The 12895-nt window shown below is 37.3% G+C and overlaps 1 protein-coding gene and 1 pseudogene across 1 annotated transcript; one reads left to right on the top strand and one right to left on the bottom strand.

The window, feature by feature from the left end:
* Positions 1–1555: 1555 nt before the first annotated feature.
* LOC143544099 (GDSL esterase/lipase At5g33370-like) lies at positions 1556–3484 on the bottom strand (annotated as a pseudogene).
* A 1244-nt stretch (positions 3485–4728) lies between these two features.
* Positions 4729–6879, top strand: LOC143544100 (uncharacterized). The gene is made up of 7 exons (XM_077036257.1): positions 4729–4938; positions 5044–5117; positions 5461–5517; positions 5635–5745; positions 6457–6522; positions 6589–6719; positions 6792–6879. The coding sequence occupies exons 1-7, from the start codon at positions 4806–4808 to the stop codon at positions 6877–6879; spliced, it is 660 nt and encodes a 219-aa protein (XP_076892372.1). The 5' UTR covers positions 4729–4805.
* Positions 6880–12895: the final 6016 nt, after the last annotated feature.

Consider the following 12895-nt stretch of genomic DNA (forward strand, 5'->3'; position numbering starts at 1 on the left):
CACTAAAATGGAACTTTTATTGAAAATCGAGTTGTATTTAAATTAAACTATTTTTAATCTCATAATTATAGAAAATACTTGTTTTTAATACAATTTAGCTTTTACTAAAATTAGCATCGGAACATATATAAAGAGTAGAAAGGAAAACAACGTTTTTAGATTTAATGAAAAACTAAATCGTCATTTTTTTATTTTCTTTTCTAGAACTCTTGGTTTTGAAATGGAGATGAAAGAGCCGGTATACTTTGAAGGGTATTAGAAAGCGTATACAATGCGTGTCATCGTATTTTCAAGTGTTCGGATTTTTTTGGGAAAAAAACAATTATTATGAAAAAAGACTTTGATTTTAATCACTCTTTAATAATCTGCATTTGAGGATGGCAGGTTTGCCGAACTTTTAATTAAGGACTACTTTTTTTCTTCTCAATGGGAATAACAATGTGTACGTGCCATCCTAAACAAGGGTTGTAATTAAATACTATATTAAATCTCGACGAAAAATAAAGCAAAACTCCCAAAAGAAGCTTCCAGATGTTACTGTGGAGTAGGACTTTTTGATAGGTTGAATTTAGCCAAAATTACAAATTACATCATTTATATTTGTGAGTTTGTTTCTACCTTCATTTACATAATTTATGTTTGAAAATCACACTATACATGTACGTTTTTAATCAATTTCACTTTCCATCAATAATCACTAACTTTGTTAGTGTATTAGGTTAATCTAGTTTTTTTACTTTCTATATTACACAAAGCACACATCGTAATCGCATATGATGACTGTCTGTAACTGAAACGTACGCAATAGTCAAATTGTGTTTTCCTTCCATCGTGACCGATCATATTAAGATTGAAAAAGATGCGAAAATTTCAAATATCCGAAGTTAATCTGATAACGATCTCATAGAATTGTATGATAATGGTCAAAAGTTTCATATGATAACCGTTCTATATTTGATCGATTATTTTTGTGTTCTTGTTCGATTGAACTATTCTATTGAACTTAAAGGTGATTTCAATATCCTCCTTTAAATGGATTTTTGAAAACCGCTCTAATATCAATGTTGGTAGTCAGAAGCAGGACACATATGATACAGTTTGAATGTATAAACGAGAATTGACACAATGATTCAACACTTTTGTTATTGATTGATAAACAATGTGTTTTTTGTTACAAAATAGTACGACACTTACAATCTTTTAACGCCTACATATATATATATAAGACATGAAATATTGCATGTGAAATGACATGACCCTTTGATCCATATGTTCTTGACGTAGTACATTTGACACCTAAAATTATAATAACATCCCCATTATTTAGTTTAGCATCCAATACTAACAACTTTAATGAGATTGAACCACATAAACATAAAAAATAAAATAAAATAAAAATAAAAGCGATCAAAATCTTCTAAGCTATATTACACGGAAAATAAATAAAGCATTCGCAACCCATATCATAACATAACCAGAATCACGACTCCAAGAGAACAATTATTTAGTGGTTATGGATATTTGTTTGAATACACACGATTCAAATAGCTAAAACCTAACACTGAGTAGAATCTAAAGCCAAAATGGTACTTAGATTCATGGGTTTCATGTACTCGATTGCTCCAATCATAATCTGATCAACAATAAGTGTGCTTGCTCTCTCAGACGGATGGAATGCGTCCCAAAACACATAAACATCCCTGTTTGGGCATACGTTCGACATAAGGGTACAAAGTCCTATCCCGTTGTACGGCCCTTGTCCACAACATGCTATTTTTGCGTAACAAATCCTACACAAAAATTAGTCATCCAAAAACAATATGTTATTTATATAAAAAATATATATACAAGAATTTATTTATTCAAACAACTAATATATATTAGTATATACAAACTCACCATAGGCTACCGGATTGCTCATGAAATCATTGTGCATCTTCCTTGTGTTTACACCAACAAACACATGACTTCCGACTTCTTGATTAAGACTAGTAAGCATATTGTCTAATTATGGGTTGTATAGAGATGCGGCGTTTTGAAGCTCAGTCGCACATTCACCGTTTCTACTATGTTGAGCCAGCTCAGCCGGCAGGCACCCTAACGGACTGGTTCCTGTCACTAGCACCCTCCGTGCCCCCAAGTCATACAACGTCTGCACACGTTCAAGGAAAATGTTTATAAATATTGCATTATTGTGGCTAAACATAAATGTAAATACACACCAATAATCTTTATGTATTTTGATATGATAAAAGGGACATAATCTTGTATATATTGACGGGAACGTGCTGATAATGGGACTAAGTAATAGTTATTAATAAAGTCATTGCCACCGAGTGTTATGAGAACAAGTGCTTTGTTTACAAGTTGTTTCGTGGATTCGGGTCCTATGAGTGCACTAACTCGTTGTTGGGATTGCTTAAAGTAGTCAAGTTGTGCCGGTGCCCTAATTATGTTCACCTGAATATAAAAAACTTATTACATATGTAATAGTGAGTAAGTAGCCTAACAAAACTATTGTGATGCGGATTTGATCAAAAGTTGACACTTTTATTTGGATCACTTGGACAAGAGCAAACAAGATAGAAAAAGCCAAATTTCAAACGACGTAATTCAGGCTAGATTGGCGTTACATTGTCCATTACTGGTGGACAAACAAATCTTGACGAACCGGATCATGTGGCTAACGCCACATGATGGTTTGCCCAACTGTCACCTCCCGTCAAGATTTTCTTCCAATTTCGTCAATTTTTAGTACTTTCCTTTTTAACATAAAACACGTAAATTGTTGGTTAGCACAATTTATGTCTTTATTTGTAGTATTAATTTAAATATTTATGAGTTGTTTGTAATTTCGAAAATTCATCAATACTGTCAAATTTAATAATCACTTTTTATGTTTTTAACTTAAGTTTTGAAAATGAATATAGCTCTTTATTTATGCTTCCGTTATGTGTCATATTGTGTTTTATTAGTACTAGTACTAGTACTAGTATAATTAATTATAGAGTATACAAATTGGACTCCGGTGTCATTCAGTATTCCAATTCCAGCAGATGCAAAGTTAGCACCAAGCAGAAGTTTTTGCCCGGTGAGCTCGGGGCTCAAGTATGGCAATGTGGGTTCATAACCGATGCGTTGACCTGCGATTAAATAACTCAAGTTAAGTAAATATCCTTAATAAGTTAATTAGTGTGATGATTATAAGTAACTAAAACCGAAACTCAACTGATAAGGTCGGGTATATTTAAGCCATTGGAGAACCGTCCAGTGGCTCGATGACTCGGATGATCAATGCCATAAGGTGGTGCATCGGCTCGGGCAGTGGTAGCCAAGTAATTGTTGTCCACTGTCAACTAATGAGTCTCCAAACACAAAAAAATGCACGCGGTGCACCTTCGGCTAGTGGAGCGAACAGTCCGAAGGCTGGTAGTAAGTAGAAAATGAGCACAACATGACTTGTGGAGCCAAAAGAGACAGCCATGAGTTATGACTAGTGGAAATTAAGGTTTGAATGGGTTCAATAAGCTGTTGGGATAAATATATAAGAACCAATAATTGTACTGAAAAGATGTAAATGAAGCCGAGGTGGTTGAGTTTAATTTATTAAATTGGACGGTTGGTTTATTGGCAAGGTGGTCGGGATATATGGTACTATGGACGTACTATGGTACATCATTATATAATCTTTAATCGGTGTTTTAAGTTACATAATAAAAGTTCCTTTAAATCATCGTGTCCAGTTGTCACAAACTCACAATTCATAAACTTTATAAGTATAAGCTGATACAGTGATACTATAGTGATCATACTATCTAAAATTTTATTAAACTAGGCTTTTTAAGGACGAACACACATTATGCTAAAACTAGTTCATTAATTGTATAAGTCAATTAGGCCGGGTTTTTGTCTAATATTGCAGGACATGACTTAGGGCAAATGGCCTAAGCCTAACCGGCCGCTTTGACATTTCTTCTTCATCTCTACTATATATAAAGCATGAGTTATGGACCTCTTAATTTTTAAGAGGTACCAAACTCATTGATTTACATACAAGTTACGATGCATAGGATTTTAAAATTTTAGGGGTAAAATGTTCTATTCTTCACCAAGGTGTACGTAACTTTCATTTTCCATATAATAAATGCAACATTGGTCCCTTAAATTAACTCACCTTTTGTAAATTTAAAGGAAAATTGTACATATACCCCTCCATCTTTACACAATATTTGACAATTTTAATTTAAAATTCCTATTTCTTCAATATCTGTAAATATATTTTGTTCTAAAATAAGCTGAGTTTACCGTTGCGATGCACTTATTTTTGTAGATGTTGCGATATAAAATTTATTCAATTCGATTATAATGTACAAGTTATTGATGCAACAAGTTCATTAATTATAGTTTTTAAAGCTTACATAAAGATTATAGAGACCAGTTGTCGGTTACCTCTGTTGAAAAACCGTTCCCTCCAGTCGTTCAATTTACTATTTCAGAAACCGCCTCAGCAACATCATAAAGAGAGCGCCTCATGTCCTCACCACCACCGGAGATCGATTTGCATTGGATTTGTCAATGGTTGAAGATAATCGTTATTATCAGGATATCTTCCGTCTTCCTTTCCTTACTTCTGGTAAGTGGTTAAACCAAAGTTACATGCTTTCATGTAATGTTGCGATGATAATAAATCAATTATTTTGCAGATTATTCATTCGTTTGTGACGTAATTGTTAGGTATTCGACTGAATTAACAATAATATTGTGATTCTCATGACGTAATTAGGGCTTGTTTTGATCATTGTTTAATGCTTTGTTTACGTAGTATTGTACCAGGAGCACAAGCTAGGGTAACTGGTCTGGTTCCTAAACCGAACCTGAATTTGGGCTCTTCAAATAGATATCCGCAAAATAGATCCCATATTCAACCTGCATCAAGAGGTATTGTTGAGGGTACCGAGTTTGTTATTTTAAGAATTTAAAGTTAATTTTTCAGTCTTGAATTAAATTTAAAGCTTGTTTGATGATGCTTTTGTTTGTGATTAGGTCTGGCTAATGCTTCTAAGGCGTTTCCCTTTCAATTCGGGTCAATTAGTCCCGGTGTTTTTAGTGGAATGCAGGTATGTATTTGTTATTATGTTGAAATAGCGCTTGTTTGAATCATGATAATAGTTGTGACCTTCATAAGTATACAGCCAAGTTACATTCACTATCATAGTTTTTAGAATGCTTAATAGTTGTGATCTTTAACTCCTGTGTAGTTTATTTAATTTTTACTTTATATTATATGTATGAACAAAACTTATTGGCTCAACTTTGGTCTAGGCACTTCATTATATACATGATCTAATAAGTGCAAGTAATGAAGTAAATGATGGTTGTAAATTTTACTTCATGGTTGCACATAATTGTACTTTTTTAGGTTGCAACTTGTCTTTTATTAAACATGATTTTTCTTACCAGGTTGTTGTAGGATCGGAGGATTTAGCTGCCAACCATGATGCCGTGCAGATCGTTGAGGTACTATGATATGCTATTTGTTACCATTTCACTTTTATATAAGCCCATTCCAGACCTTTGTTGGAAGCCATTGTTGAGTTTTAATAAATTAAGAATGTGATTTCTTGCTCTTAAGAGAAGGTGTTGGAAGATCAAGCACGTGATGAACAATTAGCTACATTGTTAGAGAAAGTCCATAAGCCAAGAAGGTATTTCTTTCCTACTATCACCTATATTTATGATTTTTCTGTCTTTCTTGTTTTTTCACATGATAACCTTGAACTCAATTTGATTATATATATATATATTTTTTCCAGATATTTTTGTAAAAGTTACTGATTTTGAGGCGTGAGTCTTTCTGGAACAGAGTTGTGGTCTTTCTTTTGTACAAGAAGTTGTTTCCACAACTCCAATACCTTTGCTTCTCAAGCATAACATGTATATCATCCACGGAAATATGAGAGGGATAAAGTTGTTTCAATCTCTCATTGTGTATCAAAAAATGGTTTTCAAAATGACAAAATACCTTCTTTTGGTTAATTCTTGTGTCATTATGATGAGATGACTAACTTACCATGGTTACCAATGTAAAACAATTCACGTTTTTCAGTCAAGAAAATAGAAATACAAAGCCAATTAAACAATTCAATAATGCCAAAGTGAAGTTAAAATGGGTTATTGTAAAATGGGTCTTTTTAAAAAAGTGTCTATTTTGTTCGGGTCTTTTTAATACTTAATGAAGATGTATTCAATGCTTAGCTGGTACATTTTGTCATTTTTTACTAACAATAGGAGCGGCCCGTTTTGTTTGAGGGTCTATTGTTTGTAAGTCTTGGGGATGGACGAATGGTGGAAGGTTGAAAAGGTCAGCAGCTCATATATTAAACCGTCTATATAATCGGCGAGTTTTTTATAAACATTTATGAAAGTTTTGACTTTTTGACTATTTCTTTTCTACAGAATTTGGATATAAAACTTCAGAATCCAGAAAGCAAAGCTTCTGCACAGCACTTACAGAAAAACTATGTTGGTTACTTACTTGGCAGGCGCGTTTAAATTTTGGTAATTGCTAAATTATATTACATGTTAAAGTTGACTTATATTAATAAAGTTATTTATCGTAGATTTGATCTTGATCAACACAGTATTGAAATGAACTATAAAAATGTGTTACAAAGAAAGGGCAATAAAGCTATATGGGAAAGGAACATAACTGGAAGCAGGTTCAAAATTTGGCCAAATAATTATGTTACTATGATCAATAAGATAAAGATGATTGATATGTTATGGAGCAGTTGTGTTATACATCATAAGGACGCGAAAGCTATTAACACCGCTTGCCTGCCAATGCCAAGATCGAGACATGAACACCCCTCTATGTAATACTTGATGTTAGCTTGGTACTGTGGTGTACTACTTTGAGCTATATATTTGAACATCTATGTAATTTGTTATTTGTTTTTTGAAATTACCAAACATCTATGTAATTTGAATTTTGATTCTTACTTGTTGTACACACAAAAGATAGTGGGTTTTATAGATATTTATTTTTTCAGATCAAAGGTTATAAAGGAATATGTATGAAGAAGTAAAAAGACAAATATTTCCCCGAGTTAATAAAAATAAACTAACAGAGTTATTAGTTTGGACGTAATTGACAGGAAATGAGAAACCTCAATGGCCCAGTTGAGAAAGAAAAACATTTTTGGAGAAAGCCGCATAATTCACTAAAATTCAAAGACGATTTTGGCACTTTACTCTATTTTTAAATTACAATGTTTATAACTGATATTTTCTTATTCGTGTGTTCGTGTTTTTATATATAAATTACTTTGTTTATATTTGCTTATTCTTGTGCTCAATATTATTTGCTTGTTATAATAGACTATAACGATGCTACGAATACGAAAGCTAATAGACATGCTATAGAACATATCACAAGAGAATTGATAAACTAACGGAAAAGAGGTATATGGTAGTAAATTGTTGTCGCCGCCGCATCGCGCGGGTTTTCTACTAGTTAAGTCACAAATTATGGACTAGATTCCATTAACATTATTGCTATGTAGTTGTAATTGTTAGCAGTTAATAACGAATACAAAGCTGTCACGCATGGATGTAGGTTAGTTTAGACTGAACCACGGTAAAATTTTATGATCGGTTCTTGTGTGTTGTAATTCTAACAATAAGATGTATGAATATTTATTTAACCAAATTAAGTACTTGGTGTAAGTCTACTGGCAACAAGTAGGGCTGTCCGAACTGCTCGCCGCTCGTTCGTCGTTCGCTCGAATTTTGCTCGAAAAATGCTCGTTCGATTTCGGCTCGGTTTGGAAGTGAGCCGTTCGGCTCGGTTCGGTTTAAAAGCAATCCAAGCACGAGCAAAGCCTCGCTCAGTTTGGTTCGGTTCGTTTTGCTCGAATTATTTTTTATTCATTAGTTTTATATATAAAAGTATACTATTTTTTAAAGTTTTTAAAATTTTCCTCATTTAAGTTGAATTCAAAGTTCAAATTTAAACCATAGCCACTCGTTTTATATATGTTTTGTTGTTAACTATGAGTTTTATACATTTTAAAGGTGAAAGTTTAGACAATTTAGAGTTGAAAGTCTTGAATCAATGATATTTTGAAGTTTTAGAAATTAAAATTGGAAACTTTGTACAAAATCAAGCAAAACCAAACCGAACCAAGCCGCTCGGTTTCAAAACCAAACCAAGTTCAAGCATAAAGATACCGCTCATTTCTTTATTCAATCCGCTCGGTTCGTCTCGCTTTCAAACCAAACCAAGTATGAGCATGCCCGCGTTCGGTTCAGTTCGGTTAATTGAACAGCCCTACAGTCATGAGCCTTAATATGGAGAACATGTTACGTCCTTGTAATTTTGTGACGTCTACGCACATGCCAAAACAAAGGACTAAAGTTAACTTTCAATACTCACGTATCCCTTCTGTCGAATCATGAAATGAATCTTACCTGATCCATGACGATGTTTCCACGGATTTTGAGATGAACGAACCACGTCTTGATCTTCTTCCTCTGCGGCTGCGCCTGTGATCTCTCCATGTTGAGACCTGCAATGGTTTCGGGGGTGTGGAGGTGACTGCTAAGATATCCTGAGGATTTCTTGTTTACAGACACAAAAAGTGGTAGTGGCTCTTATTGAGCATGACCTATGATAAGGAGGTGGAGACCTCCTTATATAGAGTCTCATGGCCACCATCATGGTACCCTAATGGGCCTAGCCCAGTTAGGGTTACCTCCACAAAACCCCCTCGGCCCAATAATATTGTATTAGTCCATGTAATGAAATAAGCCAAACATAATAGATTTAGGGTCGTAGAACCGGGTTTTAGTACCATACCCCTACAAGCCCCCCCAAGTCCAGTGTTGCTCCTAGGCGCGCAAGCGTCTAGGTGGAGCGCTGGACTTTATAAGGTGTGAGGCGGTTTTTTCCCTTTTCTTTGGCCTTGTTTTTATTGTCTGAGTTTTGAGAGGCTTTCTTCATGATGGTGACATGTTGTAATAAAAGCCTGCGCGCGAGGCGACTTACGAGCTATAATAATAATGAAGCTCGCGCGTGAGGCGACTTACGAGCTATAATAATAATGGAGCTGGCGCGAGAAGCGACTTACGAGTTATAATAATAATGAAGCTGGCGCGAGAAGTGACTTACGAGCTAAAATAATAATAATGCCTGCGCGCGAGAGGCGTCTTACGAGCTGTAGCATAATAAAGCCTGCGCGTGAGGCGTCTTACGAGCTAAGAATAATAAAAGCCTGCGCGCGAGAGGCGTCTTATGAGCTTTGAGAATAATAATTGAGCTGGCGCGTGAGGCGACTTACGAGCTGTGAAAGTAATAAAGCTTGCGCGCGAGAGGCGTCTTATGATCTTTGAAAATAATAATTGAGCTGGCGCGTGAGGCGACTTACGAGTTGTGAAAGTAATAAAGCTTGCGCGCGAGAGGCGTCTTATGAGCTATAAGAATAATAATTGAGCTATAAGAATAACGAGAGCCTGCGCGCATGGCGACTTACGAGCTGTAATAATAAAGAAGCTGGCGCGCTAGGCGACTTACGAGCTTGTAGAATAATGAAGCTGGCGCGTGAGGCGGCTTACGAGCTTGTAGAATAATGAAGCTGGCGCGCAAGGCGACTTACGAGCTTGTAGAATAATGAAGCTGGCGCGTGAGGCGGCTTACGAGCTGTAAAATAATAAAGAAGCTGGCGCGCGAGGCGACTTACGAGCTTGTGGAATAATGAAGCTGGCGCGTGAGGCGGCTTACGAGCTTGTAGAATAATGAAGCTGGCGCGTGAGGCGGCTTACGAGCTTGTAGAATAATGAAGCTGGCGCGCAAGGCGACTTACGAGCTTGTAGAATAATGAAGCTGGCGCGTGAGGCGACTTACGAGCTGAGAATAATAAAAGCCTGCGCGCGAGGGGCGTCTTACAAGCTGTAGCATAATAAAGCCTGCACGTGAGGCGTCTTACGAGCTAAGAATAATAAAAGCCTGCGCGTGAGGCGACTTACGGGCTGTAAGAATAATAACAGCTTGCGCGCGAGGCGTCTTATGAGCTGTGAGTAATAAAAGCCTGCGCTTAAGGCGACTTACGGGCTGTAAGAATAGCAACAGCTTGCGCGCGAGACGTCTTATGAGCTGTGTGAATAATAAAAGCCTGCGCGTGAGGCGACTTACGGGCTGTAAGAATACCAACAGCTTGAGCGCGAGGCGTCTTATGAGCTGTGTGAATAATAAAAGCCTGCGCGTGAGGCGACTTACGGGCTGTAAGAATAATAACAGCTTGCGCGCGAGGCGTCTTATGAGCTGTGAATAATAAAAGCCTGCGCGTGAGGCGACTTACGGGCTGTAAGAATAATAACAGCTTGCGCGCTAGGCGTCTTATGAGCTGTGTGAATAATAAAAGCCTGCGCGTGAGGCGACTTACGGGCTGTAAGAATAATAACAGCTTGCGCGCTAGGCGTCTTATGAGCTGTGTGAATAATAAAAGCCTGCGCGTGAGGCGACTTACGGGCTGTAAGAATAATAACAGCTTGCGCGCGAGGCGTCTTATGAGCTGTGAATAATAAAAGCCTGCGCGTGAGGCGACTTACGGGCTACTTTATGTCACGCGCCACGTGCAGATGTTGCATGCGCGTGCGCGTAGACTTTTGTTTTGTGTTATGCGCCACGCGCAGATGTTGCGTGCGCGTGCGTATAGACTGTGACATGTGTGAGCATGTGATGTGTAAGCATGTGATGCGTAAGCATGTGTAATATGCGTGAGCATATGGTATGAGGATTCTCAACCCCTAAGTTTGGCGCGTAGCCATATGGGATATTATGAGGATTCCCAACCTTGGCGCGTAGCCATATGGGATATTATGAGGATTCCCAACCTTGAAGTTTGGCGCGTAGCCATATGGGATATTATGAGGATTCCCAACCTTGGCGCGTAGCCATATGGGATATTATGAGGATTCCCAACCTTGAAGTTTGGCGCGTAGCCATATGGGATATTAGGAGGATTCCCAACCTTGGCGCGTAGCCATATGGGATATTATGAGGATTCCCAACCTTGAAGTTTGGCGCATAGCCATATGGGATATTAGGAGGATTCCCAACCTTGGCGCGTAGCCATATGGGATATTAGGAGGATTCCCAACCTTGCAGTTTGGCGCGTAGCCATATGGGATATTAGGAGGATTCCCAACCTTGGCGCGTAGCCATATGGGATATTAGGATTCCCAACCTTGAAGTTTGGCGCGTAGCCATATGGGATATTAGGAGGATTCCCAACCTTGGCGCGTAGCCTGATGCGCGCATGCACGGCGAATGAGTGGTGACTCGCGAGTGCGCGTGCATGGCGGAGGTCTCTTGCGCAAAACCCAGATGGTGGTTTCCGCGGCGGCACATGCACGGCTGTGGAGTGAGAACCCACGGGCGTGCGTACATGGCGGCGGAAGTCTGGTAATTTCTGGATCTGCAATTTAAGAGTCAGATCTGCAACTTTAGACCTAAAATCCAGGTCTGTAATCTAGACCTAGATCTGTAAATCAGATTTGGACAGATCTGAAGCCCGGAGCAGATTTAAAACCATCACAGATTCGGAGATCTGATCATTCGAATCACGGATTTTCCTTCTTGCCCAGATCTGGAAATCTCTTTTTAGATCTATGGATCTTTTTGAGCTTTAATATAAGCCTCTTTTTAGATCTTTGAAGCCTTTTTCTGTAAACTTCCAGATCTGTGTTTTTCTTGGGAGAGATCTGACAGCCGAGATGAAGATCGAAGGGCAGTTCGTTGCCGTCCCACGGATGGCGCCAATGTCGAATCATGAAATGAATCTTACCTGATCCATGACGATGTTTCCACGGATTTTGAGATGAACGAACCACGTCTTGATCTTCTTCCTCTGCGGCTGCGCCTGTGATCTCTCCATGTTGAGACCTGCAATGGTTTCGGGGGTGTGGAGGTGACTGCTAAGATATCCTGAGGATTTCTTGTTTACAGACACAAAAAGTGGTAGTGGCTCTTATTGAGCATGACCTATGATAAGGAGGTGGAGACCTCCTTATATAGAGTCTCATGGCCACCATCATGGTACCCTAATGGGCCTAGCCCAGTTAGGGTTACCTCCACAAAACCCCCTCGGCCCAATAATATTGTATTAGTCCATGTAATGAAATAAGCCAAACATAATAGATTTAGGGTCGTAGAACCGGGTTTTAGTACCATACCCCTACACCTTCCGTTGTTATCATTAATCACTAAAAATGTTAAACCTAGCTATTTTACTTTTGTTTTTCTAAAGAGTAAAGACATAGTGGTGTGCTTGGTTTTAAATAGCAAGAAGCATACAAAAGTGACCGGGCCTAAAATTAACGCGCAAAGCATAAAAGCACACAGATTTTTGTACGTGAGGTGTACGGTTTTCATACAATTTGTTGAAAATATCCCTAGTTTTAGCATTGCATACTCAATATTTAGCTATAATTTAGGGGTGTTCAAAATTTGATTCGAATTCAAAACATTCGATATTCGACTCGATTCGAATTCGAATATGAAGATTCGAATTCGATTTCAAAATATTCAAATTCGATTCGATTCGTATAGTAATCGAATACGAATTCATGATTTTTTTATTCGATTCGATTCGAAATTCGAATTCAAATTATATAATATATTAATATATATTTAATTTATTAATTTTGATCAAATCCGTGAATAATAAATGTCCAAAATATAATAATTAATCCCAACAACCCATTGGATATTTCTTAATTTTGCCAATACTTAATTTTGAACTTATTATCATGTGATATTGTAGCTACTTTAAACTTACATTTATATGTTTTACATTGATGATTATGTTTTTTTAAAGTTTTTGACATATGTAAA

Source organism: Bidens hawaiensis, unplaced genomic scaffold (genome assembly GCF_021521415.1).
Source record: "Bidens hawaiensis isolate Kalapana, Puna unplaced genomic scaffold, B.hawaiensis_p1.1 tig00013428_1, whole genome shotgun sequence".
Classification (NCBI taxonomy): Eukaryota; Viridiplantae; Streptophyta; class Magnoliopsida; order Asterales; family Asteraceae; genus Bidens; species Bidens hawaiensis.